We start from the raw sequence: 14,140 nt of genomic DNA, 5'->3' as shown, positions 1-14,140 counted from the left end.
TCAGTGTATAGATCCCTGAGACGAGATACTTGGTAGTTACTTATTAGTGAGCCCTGTTAAATGCTAAGTTAATATGAAGTACGTACTAGATTACAAAACGTCTGACAATCACAGCTGGAAGATACGGATATTGTGGGGTAATAGCTGCGCTACTTGACCCACCAATACGAACTCAATGACCCCTTCGCATCCTCTAAAAGGTATTATCTTTCTCTTCTTCCCTCCTCCTCTCCTCCTCTCCTCATCTCTTCCTCACTTCACCATCTCTAATCTATGAAATGGCCCTTTCAACCCGCGCAAATGGCGTCCTCCACGCCAACAGCAACAGCCTCATCTGGGAGGTCATGGCCAACATGTACGACCCGGAAAGCAACCCCGACGGCTACTACAGCGTCGGCGTGGCCGAGAACCTCCTGATGCACGAGTACCTCCTGGACCACATGCACCAGAACCTCCGCCTCACCTCCAAGTCCCTCACCTACAATGACGGCGCATCCGGCTCGAAACGCCTCAAAGCGGCCATGGCCCGGTTCCTGAACCGACGCCTTCACCCCGCTACCCCGCTCGAACCGCACCATCTCATCCTCACCAACGGCGTCTCCGCGGCAGTCGAGCATCTCTCCTGGGCGCTCGCGGATAAAGGCGAGGGGATCCTGCTGGGAAGGCCGTATTACGGTACCTTCAACGCGGATATCTCGATGCGGTTCGGGACGGAGGTGGTGACTGTTCCTTTTGGAGGGGCGGATCCGCTCGGCGCAGACTGTGTGGAGGCGTACCGACACGCGCTGACCAGCTTCGAGCAGCGGACTGGGAAAAAGTGTCGTGCGCTGCTGCTGTGTCACCCGCATAATCCTCTCGGACGGTGTTACTCGCGCGATGTCCTGGTTGCCCTGATGCGGTTGTGCCAGGAGCACGGGATGCATTTTATCAGCGATGAGGTATATGCGTTATCCGTATGGGGTGGGGAGGAGTTTGTCTCCGCTCTGAGTATCGACACCAAGGGTATCATCGATGCGGACCGGGTACATGTCCTCTGGGGCTTGAGCAAGGATTTTGGCGCGAATGGGCTGCGGTTGGGCGCACTGATCAGCCAGGGGAATAAGGATGTGCGTGCCGCGGTTGACAGTGTCGCGCTGTATTCATATGTGTCCGGACCGGCGGACCATCTGGCGGCAAATATCCTCGAGGATGATGCGTATACGGATGAGTATATCCGGTTGAACTGCGAGAGGCTGAAAGAGGCGTATGAATACACAGTAGGATCACTGAAGCAGAATGAGATCCCCTACATGGCTGGAGCGAATGCGGGATTCTTTGTCTGGGTGGACCTGGGCACGCCGTACCTCAAGCGCCACCCCGAGGCGATCCACGAGGATGTCAGCGAGATCATCATGCAGCGCCTGCTGAAGAACAAGGTGTTTCTGGCTTCCGGGGCGTTGTTTGGGTCAGAGACGCCGGGGTGGTTCCGCATTGTCTTTGCGCACCCGCAAGCGTACCTCAACGAAGCGTTGCGACGGATTGTGGCTGCTCTGCAGTAAAATAACCATTTTGATTGATGTACACATCTACAGATACAAGCTATTCATAAAGGAGCCACCCTGTTGTTCCTATCATCAACACCCCCAACATGGCTGTCAGGAGTCCCGCCCCGCGCGATCCGCCCCGGTGATAGTCATCGTCAGCACCTGCGGCCTTGGATCGTGCTGCTCCATTCCTCCGCTCGGATCGCCGATTGAAGTTCCCCCGGTGGCATCCGTGACTGGCGGATCTACCCGGTCGATCAAGAGATTCTGCATCACCTCCAGTGCACTCATCTGCAATCCCACGTCCTCACTGCCATCCCATACCCCCGTCGTCCATTTCAGTCCACACGCGGCGCCATCCGGACCGCCAGTGCATGTCCTTGCCGCGGCAGCTGCTGACGCCCGCAGCCGCGGCATGACCCAGTCGTACGTAAAGGGGGCGACCTGCGTGGCTGCCGCCATCCAGCGGGCGAGAAACCCCTTGAAAGACCGCTGGTCGACCTGGCAGGTATTCACGAGCTCGCAGGCCCGCTCGTACATCACCATGGCTGGGTCCTTGACGAAAAACGCATCCGTCGCCTCGAGGATATGCTTTGTCCTCGCCTCCCACCGGGGGTCAGCCTCCGTCTGTTCTGTCTTGTTAGCCACGGCCATCAGAAGGAGAAGGAGACAATAGACATACAAAATTGTACATGTTGGCCGCGCCCAGCAGATACACTCCGGAATTGTACGTCCACTCGATCCGATTAAAGTCCGAACAATCCAGCAGCACGTCCGCCCCGTCGTAAAACAGCCAGTCGTCCGTGATGAAGCCCACGTCCACCGTCCAGTCCCAGATCCGCTCTGCCCACTCCGCATACGTGCTGTTGCCCGTGTACCGCGCCAGCCTGGCGGCTAGATTGAAGAAACACCCGTTGGAAATGGTATTCTTGTAATTCCACCCATTGTTGAAGCTGAAGATCTGCCACCGCAGCCCCCCGCCGCAGGTACTCTCGTCCCACCGTGCCGCCTGCGTGTTGAACACCGCCTGCGCCATCGCCAGCCACCCTGGTCCGTGGGCGGGATCTGGGTCGGGGAAGTTTCGCTCCGCGGCGGACATTGCTGCGAAGCCCCAGAAGGCCTGGTCGTCGTTGCCCTCCGTCTTGGTCTGGTTGGTCGGCATGAAGGTCCCCGTGTGCCCGGCCTGCCAGGTCAGGGCTTGCGTGGTGATTGCGTTCCAGGTACTGTCGCCCGTGAGGTACCAGTAGTCGATGAGGGCGTTGAACATCGCCCCGGCTTCCCACCAGTAGTATGGGGGTGGGAGGTTGCCCGGGTTGTCGCCGGGTTTCATCCCCGTGTAGTGGGAGAGCATATTGGCGGCGACATCGTGGGCGGCTTGTTTGATGGAGGTGGGATCGTTGAGGTCTAGGGGATGCTATATGCGGGGGAGATTAACAGGAGCCATAGTAATTGCATGAAATGCATTGTGATTGATTCTGGTGATCATGTTGAGGTTGGGAATCAAAATTTCAAAGTCTGGAAGAAGGGGATGGGATGATGTTGATGTCGCATTCTTTACCTGGAATGTATCCAACAACAGTGTTGATCAACGATGTCTCATTATCGATAACAGCATACTTCATTTTTTATTCATCCATGATAAACGAGTAAAACGAGTAAAACTAATTCCTGCCAATAATCAAATCCGCCGCCCGCTCCGCAATCGCATACACCGTCGCCTGGATATTCCCCGCCGGCTCCAGAGGAAAGACACTCGCATCGACAACCCTCAGATTGCGAGTCCCATACACTTTCAGCTGATCATCAACCACACCTCCCATCTGCCGCGGCAACATGGCACACGTCCCCGCAGGGTGGAAGCATGTAAACAGCCGTTCCTTGACCACCTCCTTGGCTCGGTCCAGATCGGCCAAGTCACTCGCGCTTTCCGGTATGCGCCGTTCCTTGAGAAGAGACTTGAGCGGCTCGGTGGCGACAATCTTGTCTAAGAATTGGGTGTGTCGAGCCAGGATCTCCAGGTCCAGCGGGTGAGACAAGAGCTTCGGATCGTAGATCGGTTTGTCCTCCGCCTTGGAGGACGCGATATGCACCGAACCCCGTGAGAAAGGATGGTTGTGCAGGATCATGATGCTGATGTAGTTTTCTGGCAGGGGTTTAGCCAGGACGTCGGCCATGCTCGTTGCTCCGGGTTTCATGTGCAGCTGCGCGGGAAGGAAGAGGTACTGCGAGGAGGGGGTATCATTGTCTAGGATCGCTTTCCTGAGGTGCGCGTATTGCGCTTGTAGTCTTGGTGGGAGGCTGTTGTCGCTGTTGAGATATCTCGCGAGCAGGTCCTCGACTTCTTGCCTCGGGACTACGCCCTGGCCGTCGACGAAGGGGAGGTAGGCCACGCTGATGGGCATGCCTGCCAGCGGGCCGCCACGGGTTTCCTCGTAGAGCTTGATGAGGGCCTGCACCACATCTGGGTTGCGGAGAATGTCGCCCGAGACCTGGCCGTCGGCGATCTCGTAGCTGATGCTGCTGATGCAGTGGTCTTGGAGGTTCTCGCCGACGCCGGGGTTGTTAATAATTACAGGGATGCCGTGCTTTTGTAGAAGCTCTGCATTTCCGATTCCGGAGAGTTCGAGCACCTGAGGGGTGTTCAAGCTGCCGGCGCAGAGGATGACTTCTTTCTTTGCGCGGATGATTTCCCTCCTGCCGTCCTTGTTCTTGATATGTACGCCGGTGGCCACGACGTCTCCGTCCTGCTTGGTCAACAGCACCCGCTCGACCATGGTCTCTGCCAGCAGGCGCAGGTTCGGCCGTGCGGCCACCTCAGGGGAGTAGTATGCGGCTGCATACCCGCGCTTCCCTGTCTTTGCGTCAACGGTCAGCGGCGCGGTAAACGCTCCCAATTTGCGTCCTGCGATGGGATCCGCGTCCGTTCGCCAACCAAGCTTCTCAAACGTCTCGTCCCACGCTTTGTTGAACGGCCCATATACGTCTGGCAAGGAAACAGGCACGGGGCCATCACACCCCTGGCTGTTGGCATCCATGTAGCGATCGATACGGAGAAGTTCGGCCGTGATCTTGCTGGGCGGTGAGAACGTGTGAAACTTCCGCAGGTACGGCGCCATATCCTCTGCGCCCCAGCCGTTGTTTCCCAATGCCTTCCATGCTTCAAAGTCTGATGCGGGAGGGTACATGACGACCGAGAAGTTCATGGCCGTGGAACCGCCGACGACACGGCCGCGGGGCTGCGCGATTTGTCGGTTGTTGACATGGGGCTATACGATCAGAATTTAAGGACGTGAACGAAGTTGTGGAACGGAAGGTGATACCTGAGGGACGCTCGTATAATCCCAGTCAAAGTCTGGGTTGCCGTATAACATGCCCAAGAAGCCAGGAGTGTCGATACGGGGATCGCCCATGCGATTGGCCCCGGCTTCGATGATGAGGACATTGACGGAGGCGTCTGCGCTCAGGCGGTTGGCCAGAACCAGGCCGCCGATGCCTGCGCCGACAATGATATAGTCGTATTCGTCCATTGCACTGTTCAGTCTGAGGCAGCTGCTGTGGTTGCGACTTGCGACTCGTGTTCTCTGTTCAGGTTGAGGGGGTTAGACGGTCAGGAGTGGATTCGACGGGCATCAAATCCCAAGACACGCTTGGGGCCAAAATGACAGGTCAAATACTCTATCCTCGTTCAAGGTTATTTAGGCTACCCCTCTCCGTCCCATGAAGCTAATGATAGCCCCATTCGTGGCTCTTCCAATCGCTATCCATCGGGATCTCCACAATCCGCGCCGGCTGATCCTTCGCGCGCCGCCGTTATACTAAAGTAGTAGCCTGACACCTCGCGCGTTCTGATCGGCAGGAGGCCAGCGGCTCGTCTGTTTGAGCGCAGACGAAGACTGGTCTCGAGGACGCGGTAGCTGCCCGGAAGCAGGTTCAACGGCTGTCCATTTACCAGAACAGGAATTCGGCGGGATTCCTAGATTTAAGACGGAAATGATGCATCGTGTATGGCGATATTCTAGCACCTGTCAGAAGCTTGACTCGTGATAAATTGTCTGTTGCCTCTTTTGGGGCGGTTTCAGAGTTTTGCACTTGTCCACCACCACTTTGGTGAGACAAAATGGTGGTCCTGTACGAGGCCTTTGCCTTTCCCATTGTGCGTGATCAGCTCATCGCCAACACGGTGCTGGTCGCCTTCGCCACTCTTGCTCTGGTCCTCCGGTTCATCTCGCGACATCTCCGGCAGAGTAAGATCTGGTGGGACGATGGCTGCTGTGTAGGCTCCATGCTGCACACGTACAGCATGCTGGCAATGCACTACCACTACGCTCGCGTCGGGATGCGCAACCATGTCACGGAGATCCCCCCGGAGAACCTGGTGGCCATCCTCAAGATGCTGATCGTCTACCAAGTCGTCTACTACAACGCCATGCTCCTCGCCAAACTGAGCTATCTCTTCTTCTACCTCCGCATCTTCGTCACCAAGGGCTTTCGCATTGCCGCCTGGGTCTGCATGGGCTGTGCCTGTGCCTACTGGGCCGGCAGCATGCTCCAGATTTTCTTCATCTGCCAACCCTTCCAGAAGAACTGGAACCCGATGCTACCCGGCCACTGCGCAAGCCAGAACGTCGCCTTTTCGACCATCGGCGCCTTTAATCTCATCACGGACGTCATGATCATGGTGCTGCCGCTGCACTTGATCTGGAAGTTGCACATGAGCACTGCTACCAAGCTGGCGCTCTACGGTATTTTCGGAATGGGTCTTTTGTACGTCCTTCCTTTTACACCAGGTATTTAGACAAATGGGTTGCTAATGAGGCAGTATCTCCGCCATAACCATCATCCGCATCCGCGTCCTCACGACCGTCGACTTCCTCGATCTCCCGTACTCGATGATCTGGGCTGCCTTCTGGAGCGTCACTGAACCGGCCCTGGCGAACTTGAACGCGTGCGTGCCCATGCTGCGACCCGTCTTCAAGACAGCTTTCCCGACACTGTTTGCCAGTCGCAAAATCTACTCGACGCAGCCGGAGTCTGGGGGCACAGGGAACAAGAACAAAGCTTTCAAGCGCATTAACGATGTCGACAGTGACATTCAGCTTACGAATCTCACGCAGTTGGAGGAGCCGGCTAGAACGAGTCGGGACGGGCGATCAGAACATGGGGACGATCGGTCACAGGATGGCCGTTCGCAAGATGGTCGTTCGCAGGAAGGATCGACCCATGTCTCCAGGAGTGTGATCGAGACCAAGCCCTGGGCCTATAATGTAGCAATATGATGCTTATTAATTAATGGCGGAACTATGGATTAATGCCCCGTATCCCCCCTTTATCAACAGACTGGTCATTATCTCCTCCCAGTGATGATAGGCGTACGTCTGCTCTATCGACAAGTTTATGTCTTGCTTGCCACGCGTATACGCCGACTCATCGTAGACATCTATCTCCGTCTGGAGACCCGCACCGTGGTATACCAGCTTAACAATGGCATCGAGAAAGCGCTTCACGTCTTTAAGGGCGGTGTTCAATCCCTGCGCGGTGACTGCCTATCGTCAGTGAACCTCTCTCCTCAAGCGTAGGAAAGAGTAATACGAACAAGGGACCATCGGATGCGCCGCATCACCCGCTAGGGAAGCTTTTCCGCCGAAATTACTCCATCGCGTTATGTTTTTCCAGTAACGGAACTGAACTACGCATTAGCGTCCGCCCAATGAAATCGTCCGGACGTACCTTTTCGGCTAGTATTGGTGTGCCCTGACTCGAACATTCCCCGGCCGACCTGTACGGCTCGCAGTATTGGCTCATGTGATGTTTGAACAGTGCGCGCCGCGCCTCGGCATTTTCTGGGGGGTCCTCGGGCTGTCCAGATTGGGAGGCAATAGTGAAACACCCAGGTTTCCGGCGAACGGGGCCGACCACGTTGGCCACTAGCTTGTCAGTTGCGTTGTGCTCTCGGGCAGGGAAGAGGACGTACCGTTGGAGAAAATACTTGTTTTCTGGTACGGATGGGGAGCGAGCTGCACGATTGGGTGGGACTTGCCATGGATGAAGAGGGCTTGCTCTCTAGTGAACGTCGGGAAGGTATTCTACTCCATCCATCAGCGCGATCCTACAGGGGATAGAGGGAAAAAACACCAACCAAAACCATGATGTTCGGCTTCTGCAACGCCGCAACCTCCGCATCGACGAGTTGCCCTCCGCACCACACTCCGCACTCGAAACCGTCAGCATCAACTCACTAAAAAGAGGAAAACCTACCTCCATCCGCTTCCACAAGCACACTACCCCTAACCTCCTGCCCATTGAAATCGGCAACGGTCAGCCTCATCCCAAATCTAACCTCCACGCCCGTCCTCAACAGATCACGCAGCTTCCCCCGGATAACGCGCTTCGGACTCGGCATCGGAATCTTAGCCATCAGCTCGCCAGTGGCACCATTAACAAACGGGATAGCGGCCGCAATGGCGGGGTCCGGCTCGGACCAGGGATTCGTCGTTGCGGAGTCGAGTTTGTCGCGGAGGTAAGGAGGGAGTATGGACTCGAGATACGGCAGGGCAGAGTGCAGGGCCATGGTCCATTGTCCCCCGCGCCGGCGTAAGTCTCCTCATCGTGCCGTTCGTAGATGGTGTATGCGATGCCGAACTGCCTTGTCAGTTGTGGCTTCGGCTTGGGGCGGAGAAGAATACCTTTTGCAAACCCTGTGCGAGGAGGAGGCCGGTTGCGCCTGGTAGTGTGTTTAGTATCAGGATAGGTACTGGATGAAGGAACGTACCGGCTCCGATGATAACATGGAAGTCTGGGACTGGAACTGTCATTGTGGGTGGTGCTCCTGGTCCTCTGAAGTTGCTGACGGCTAGATGACACCTCTGGATAGATTTGTGTAGCTGTTGAGGACACCACGCCTCCTCGTCTGTAGGAACAGAATACTGCTGATAGCTAGCGGTGTGGAGGTGGTGGCACCTTTGCAAATATGTATGAACAGAAAGGTCTACTTTCTCTGCAGAGAGCTGCGGTTGAGGTGTTTCTGGTAGTAATAACCAACTGGGCAGAAGAAGCACAATGAAGTCTCTGCCTCCTTGTGTCGTATAGCTTAGTTAAGGTTGCAAAGTCATGCCTGCATGCTTGACTCTGACGGCATCTCATTGATTTCTTGAAATTTGTTTATATATTGTTCGATATACATTCTATCGTAGGCACAGTCTTTTTGGAACAGTTACGGATGGATGTATGTAAGCCCTCACGAAATAGCTGATAACCATTTGCTTGCGCTTGATCAGGAGAGTACCATAGACCCCTTTAGCAGAAGTGTATACCTTACTTTTGTGAAGTGCTCACCGACTCTGGATGTGCATGCCTTATGCAGCAGTTCAACTATCATTGGTAGACACGACAGAATAATGGAATCCTCAATAGACAACCGTGCATGGACGATAATCCAGGCTAGTCTGCCACTGGAATCTCACCAAACTAACCGCCGAGGGTGTTAATGAATCACTTAAGTCGTCCCGAACCCAAGATCAACAGACCAAGAGTAGGAGGAAAAGCATTATTTGCATTCTGATCGAGTAATTTCTATCTTCTCCTGGCGCAAACGCGAAGTTCAATCCAGCGCAAGTCACTGATGGCACTGCCGAGCTGCATAAACGCAGTTGCCGACTGACAGGGATGTCGACCTGTCTGAACTGAGAAGAGTGCCTTCTAGCCCTCCGGAGAGTCTTTCTGTCGAAACATTGTTCGAGGATATACGAGTCGCCAGGCTTCGGGGAATTACCACTCATCGGGTCGGAGGACATACTCATCAGTTGTCAACCCCTGAATAGGTGTGATATATGTTGACTTTCCGGGACTGGTGGCTCAGCCGCGACGCTGTTAAGAGACAGGACATTAAAGGTTTTCTCACAGGAAATTTTGCATGCTTCGCGATAGAATGACTCCTCGACGTCGCTTGCAGTTCCCATGGGGAGACGAGGACACTCAGTATTATTGCTGTCATTGCTTTTGGCTCACAAGCTTTATCCAAGTTGACAACGACATCGCTGCAATTACGGTCAGACGCGATGTTCATCGAGTCCTTCGTTGTCCGGTGAAGCAGATGGACACTCTCTATTACCAGCGGTTCGCAATCACAACATGACAATGGCAGGGAGATCAGGGTTGTGAAGATCATTGAAAACCTGTTAGCCTTTGTTTATTATTAGATAACGAGAACTATAATCTCCTTCTCTGTCACCTCCCTAGTATACCCAGCCGTTGATAGTCCAAAGTTGCACTAAGTGATCAGGCCCTCTTGGCTTGTGACGACGTCGATCCAGATATTATTGATGAAAAGGGAGGTCGTCTACCGGAGCTTTGACCTCCGATATTTGAGATATTAGATTTAGGATAAAGGTTTTCAAACGCAACATTGTTCTTTCTAATATCACCATATCTGCCTACAGATCTGTCCCTCGTAATGGCAAGGTGGCGCACTCTACGTGTACATGATACTGATTTCATAATAATCCCAATGTAGCTCTGCCGCAACAAGCTCATTGGAATAGTACAGCAAGCCTCAGCTCGTAGAGGAAATCACAGCAAGACGAGGCGTCGAGTAGAAACCCAGATCACGAAAAAGCGATAATGTAATTCGCAGGTGAGCCGCCATCCCGGGCGAGCCGCGAATTATGGCCCTGTGCCCCACCTCGCTGGGTGTTTTGATTCACAGTTACTGACTCTCTGATCCGCTGGACTATACCATAGTATTCCATGTCTAACCCCACCAGGAGCGGAAATCGGAAATCAGCAGGGAGAGAATTTACTTCAATGCACTGTTGTGGCGGTGCTGATCTGCTAACAGGCAGCTCAGGCTTCTATACGAGGTGTCGAGACTCATGAGTCAGGAGTGTGCAACTTGCCTCCGCAAGGCTGTGTGTGCCTCGTGTTGCGCTGATCCGACGTGGAACGGTCAAACCAACCGAGGCCGAACAAACTGAACCATTAAATGCGTCCTGCGATGTCTGCGCCGTCTGTTAAGAGAGAGTTGGGGTTTGCTGCTCCATGGATGCCTCTAATCTTGGCCGCAAGAGTGCGGTTGCCTATATTGGAACTTGCTAGGGCACAGCTCAGCCCCCGGAGGCAAAATGTTCTAGTCGAGTTCATATTAGATCTCCCATCATTAGATAAGGTTTGGAAAACAGACACGGCTTCGCACTAAAGTTAAGATGATCAAATTCTCCGCTGTGGACGGTGCTTCAATTGCCATGTATTACTTTCAGGCAAGTTATATGCTACTATACATACTGCACTTGCTACCTGTGGAATGCACACTTAGAATTTATATGTATAAATTTGTTGGCTTATAATATTATGCCTTCTTGAACTGTTCTTTATTGCCCCGAGCGAGGCCCGAGCGTGGAGCAGAGAGAAAGGTCTATGCAGCCAGCACACACTACATACCCACCCACATATATTAACCAGAGGATACCTTCAGTAACCACCAAGGTTGCCGCTAGCTGCGGCCTGAGTTCTCCACCGCTTAGCTTCAAATAACTCTGCACAAATAGTGTCCTGCATACTGCCCCCCATGGCCGGTCGCGTCGTACGAAATTTGAGGCAGCTGGATAGAGGCTGATTACGCTAACTGATGCAGCTCCATGCTCGCCTATTGTCGACTCAGCAGCCAGGCAGGCCATTATTAGCTGCTGTTAGGAGATTGCATATGTAGTAGATAACCGAGAGACGTCACAAGGCGGAAGATGGAGGCACATTTTGCAGTCTTTATTAACTTATCTTTGACGCAGGACCTCCCTTCACTTTTCTACATACTTCCCTTCCATATACTCATCAAGACCATACACGATTCACTTGAATTTACGTCTAAAGCAAGGTAAACCAATGTTTAAGCAACGTCAAATATAGCCTTGGCTGACATATTATTTGGCCAGATGCGTACTGCACGCGGATTTTTCAAAACCATGGGATATGGCCCCAAATTCAATGCTGTTTTCATCATTGATGATATTATTAATTCTCCGGCCACTTGAACCCATCTGTCAAGGATTGCTCTACCGACGACGCTACAATGGAATATTCCACAATGGCACAGTTGACTGGCGAGAGAGATTTTGACGGGACGATCGGAACCGACAACGTGACGCTCACGATCAAGAACGGCCCAAAATTTGACGGTCCTCTCCAAATGTCCTGTGAGTCGGCCATAAGTGTTTCTGGGACCGGCACATGGGAAGTGTATTGAAATAGTATATCAGCAATGGTATAATTCCATTTGTGTCATGATTTCTACGTTTGTACTAGGGGATTCTCGGCACTCTGAGAATCGGGACTTTCAACCCCCCTTACCCTACTCATATAAGCAAGGACACCATAACATGTCCTCCCCCAGCATCTGCTCTTTTTGCCCATAGATTCTTGATTGGATTCAGACCAGGGGAGTATGGTGGCCAGACCATAGCCTGAATCTGCATTAGACTGAGCCCATTGTAAACGCTTAATAGCATTTTCTCTTCTTTAATTTCTGGTCGATTTCGTTGCTTCCATTTACGCATATGTAGACTCCGGAATAGTCGACGAAACGTGTCCTTTCATGGGGAGGTATCAACTGCAATCTGCAGCTCACGCGTCTTAATATGAGGATCCTTAGTTGCAAGATCAAGTAGATAATTCTGTTGCTCACTAGTTAAGGCTTTTGGACGACCACTTCGGGGTAAGGATTGCTGATCATTACGTTGATTCTGTTTTTGAATAGTATATTGGATGGTAGAGAGAGGTATCTGGGGATGTCGCGTATGAATACGCTTGTATACCCATCCAATATCATGTAACTCGCAGATTCGAGCACGAACAGTAGGTGTAAGCTCCTTAGATCGCGCCATCTAGATGTGTATTGGAATAGAATCAAATCGCGTACGCAGGCGTTGAAGTGGCAGAATAGTTAGAAACGAAAAGCGGTGATTCTAGCGGCAAAAGGGGGGTTTCTAAATGTTTTCATAATAATCCTAATGTAGCTCTGTTGCAACAAGCTCATTGGATGGTACGGCAAGCCTCATCTCGTAGAAGAAATCACAGCAAGACGAGGCGTCGAATAGAAACCCGGATCACGAAAAAGCAATATGTGGCCGACGTCAGCTCCCCAAGAGCATATAACCACGACTTGCCGATCACTGTCCACCATTGGCAAAGGTTGAATGCCAAATGAGGATTGAGGACTCGGCGAGATGCTTACCCCGGCTATCCTGGTGCCATGGCTCCTGACAATCGTCCCCGCAGCATCAGCTAGTAGTCTCCTTCAGTACAATGCGACACTAGGCGAGGGTCGGATAGAATGCGTCTACCCAATCAGCGGGCAATATGCCCTTCTCCAGCGAGTCCTCTACTATGGCCTGCTCCTTTTCTCCATCGTCAGTCGCAAGACGCCATGGTTGGTGGCTGGTGCGCTAGGTGCGGCCATGACCTACGCCGCATCAGCCGCCGTCCATGCAACCATTCTGGCAGGCATATCGCGTGATTCTCTGCTTGATCTGGATTGTCTTGGGATTTTTGCCATCGTCAGCGTGGGAAGCTTGGTCGTGACTGTATTCTTCCATGGGTCTGAACTGCTGCGCGAATCGCCGGCTCGCCCGGTGTTCCAATACTGGGGGTTACTGATGGTGGTTGGCACAGTCTGTGCCGTTGTGGCGATGTTGAGAGACTATCCCGGCGAGGAGAGATGTACATCTATACCGAGTGATGGGGCCGACACCACAGAACCTATACTGCTGACGAGCACGGCACAATTGGATTTGCTGCTGTTCAACTGCACGTACGCCTGCTTCAGGACACGACAGGTCTTTCGAGACCCGAGCGACATTCGCGTGGTACCAGCTGGCACGGTATCCATTCAGAGGTTCAGATTATTAGCAGCCTCAATCTGCCTCTCGATATTCCTCGGAGCGGTGGTCTCACTCTACCGTCTCCTCGTGACGCCACGCTACTACACAAAGGGCGAGCTGGAACGCATACTCCGCTCAGCAAACAGGACCCTTGCAAGAAGCGACCTCCTGCCGAAACAGCGCCGCTACGCAAAACAGAGGCAATCGATGGCCCAGAAGAAGTTGGCTGGTGGTCAGAAGCGCGGCCGGCCGGGGTTGATGACTGGTCTGTTGTCAAGTGCCTGTGCGGTCGTCATCGTCCTGAATGAGGTTTTCATACATCTCCACAATGACATCCCTACCAGCGAACCGCCGTATGCTGTGGGACAATGGGGTCCATGGGTCGCTGTGATCATGGCGTTGGCGGGATCTGCCATTGTAGAGTATCACCGACCAGCCTGGGAGGAGCGCCAGCGGATATTGAGAGAGGAGGGCGTGCTTGCACAAGGGGAGAAGGACCCGTCACTCTTTGCGTCGGTGTGGATGCGCTTGAGGAATATGGCAGGGAAATTGCCAGCTACGGAGACAGACTCTGGGGCTGAAATCGTGCAGTGGCCAGAAGCAGCCTGGCGAAGGGGATTACCTAGTTAGCGGAATAGACACTACCAACTTGGGACAGAGCTTGGGTATGTCCGAACCATGCACAGAGTCTTCATCCGATCTATCCAAATACCTCACTAATTCACTGACCACTACTCGTATAGACACCAATGA

General features: G+C 53.2%; 8 protein-coding genes across 8 annotated transcripts; 4 read left to right on the top strand and 4 right to left on the bottom strand.

Annotated features, from left to right (window-relative positions):
* Positions 1-124: 124 nt before the first annotated feature.
* P174DRAFT_397294 (putative aminotransferase) lies at positions 125-1,666 on the top strand. The gene has a single exon (XM_024823788.1). It carries the CDS (start codon positions 279-281, stop codon positions 1,536-1,538), a length of 1,260 nt encoding a protein of 419 aa, XP_024677557.1. The 5' UTR covers positions 125-278; the 3' UTR covers positions 1,539-1,666.
* Positions 1,635-3,009, bottom strand: P174DRAFT_516177 (glycoside hydrolase family 76 protein; the record flags this gene model as incomplete). The annotated part of the gene is made up of 3 exons (XM_024832295.1): positions 1,635-2,150; positions 2,206-2,937; positions 2,959-3,009. The coding sequence occupies 3 exons, from the start codon at positions 3,007-3,009 to the stop codon at positions 1,635-1,637; spliced, it is 1,299 nt and encodes a 432-aa protein (XP_024677556.1).
* A 162-nt stretch (positions 3,010-3,171) lies between these two features.
* On the bottom strand, positions 3,172-5,050 carry P174DRAFT_397293 (GMC family oxidoreductase; the record flags this gene model as incomplete). The annotated part of the gene is made up of 2 exons (XM_024823787.1): positions 3,172-4,789; positions 4,844-5,050. The coding sequence occupies 2 exons, from the start codon at positions 5,048-5,050 to the stop codon at positions 3,185-3,187; spliced, it is 1,812 nt and encodes a 603-aa protein (XP_024677555.1). The 3' UTR covers positions 3,172-3,184.
* Positions 5,051-5,408: 358 nt separating this feature from the next.
* P174DRAFT_397289 (uncharacterized protein) lies at positions 5,409-6,864 on the top strand. Its single transcript, XM_024823786.1, has 2 exons — positions 5,409-6,287; positions 6,343-6,864. The coding sequence occupies exons 1-2, from the start codon at positions 5,641-5,643 to the stop codon at positions 6,797-6,799; spliced, it is 1,104 nt and encodes a 367-aa protein (XP_024677554.1). The 5' UTR covers positions 5,409-5,640; the 3' UTR covers positions 6,800-6,864.
* P174DRAFT_516174 (FAD-dependent oxidoreductase) lies at positions 6,806-8,458 on the bottom strand (the record flags this gene model as incomplete). Its single annotated transcript, XM_024832294.1, has 6 exons — positions 7,775-8,458; positions 7,656-7,734; positions 7,495-7,606; positions 7,251-7,447; positions 7,117-7,204; positions 6,806-7,062 (listed from the first exon to the last, which is right to left on the bottom strand). Exons 1-6 carry the CDS (start codon positions 8,089-8,091, stop codon positions 6,806-6,808), a joined length of 1,050 nt encoding a protein of 349 aa, XP_024677553.1. The 5' UTR covers positions 8,092-8,458.
* Positions 8,459-9,262: 804 nt separating this feature from the next.
* Positions 9,263-9,961, bottom strand: P174DRAFT_60773 (uncharacterized protein). Its single transcript, XM_024832403.1, has one exon. It carries the CDS (start codon positions 9,685-9,687, stop codon positions 9,319-9,321), a length of 369 nt encoding a protein of 122 aa, XP_024677552.1. The 5' UTR covers positions 9,688-9,961; the 3' UTR covers positions 9,263-9,318.
* A 1,190-nt stretch (positions 9,962-11,151) lies between these two features.
* P174DRAFT_60757 (uncharacterized protein) lies at positions 11,152-11,800 on the top strand. Its single transcript, XM_024832402.1, has 2 exons — positions 11,152-11,385; positions 11,444-11,800. The coding sequence occupies exons 1-2, from the start codon at positions 11,255-11,257 to the stop codon at positions 11,625-11,627; spliced, it is 315 nt and encodes a 104-aa protein (XP_024677551.1). The 5' UTR covers positions 11,152-11,254; the 3' UTR covers positions 11,628-11,800.
* A 933-nt stretch (positions 11,801-12,733) lies between these two features.
* On the top strand, positions 12,734-14,017 carry P174DRAFT_379444 (uncharacterized protein; the record flags this gene model as incomplete). Its single annotated transcript, XM_024822915.1, has 2 exons — positions 12,734-13,474; positions 13,568-14,017. 2 exons carry the CDS (start codon positions 12,734-12,736, stop codon positions 14,015-14,017), a joined length of 1,191 nt encoding a protein of 396 aa, XP_024677550.1.
* Between the last annotated feature and the right edge of the window lie 123 nt (positions 14,018-14,140).

Source organism: Aspergillus novofumigatus (genome assembly GCF_002847465.1).
Source record: "Aspergillus novofumigatus IBT 16806 chromosome Unknown P174scaffold_11, whole genome shotgun sequence".
In the NCBI taxonomy this organism is placed as follows: Eukaryota; Fungi; Ascomycota; class Eurotiomycetes; order Eurotiales; family Aspergillaceae; genus Aspergillus; species Aspergillus novofumigatus.
Note: the sequence above shows the minus strand (reverse complement) of the source record. Positions and strands in the feature narration are given on the sequence as shown.

What these genes read in the sequence shown, in the direction of transcription:
- P174DRAFT_60773 (XM_024832403.1), bottom strand. Translation starts at nt 9,687, where the DNA reads ATGATCTTCACAACCCTGATCTCCCTGCCATTGTCATGTTGTGATTGC.
- P174DRAFT_60757 (XM_024832402.1), top strand. Translation starts at nt 11,255, where the DNA reads ATGGAGGCACATTTTGCAGTCTTTATTAACTTATCTTTGACGCAGGAC. An exon ending in GAATTTACGTCTAAAGCAAG is followed by an intron (nt 11,386 to 11,443) that starts GTAAACCAATGT and finishes TTATTTGGCCAG; the next exon opens with ATGCGTACTGCACGCGGATT.
- P174DRAFT_397294 (XM_024823788.1), top strand. Translation starts at nt 279, where the DNA reads ATGGCCCTTTCAACCCGCGCAAATGGCGTCCTCCACGCCAACAGCAAC.
- P174DRAFT_397289 (XM_024823786.1), top strand. Translation starts at nt 5,641, where the DNA reads ATGGTGGTCCTGTACGAGGCCTTTGCCTTTCCCATTGTGCGTGATCAG. An exon ending in ATTTTCGGAATGGGTCTTTT is followed by an intron (nt 6,288 to 6,342) that starts GTACGTCCTTCC and finishes CTAATGAGGCAG; the next exon opens with TATCTCCGCCATAACCATCA.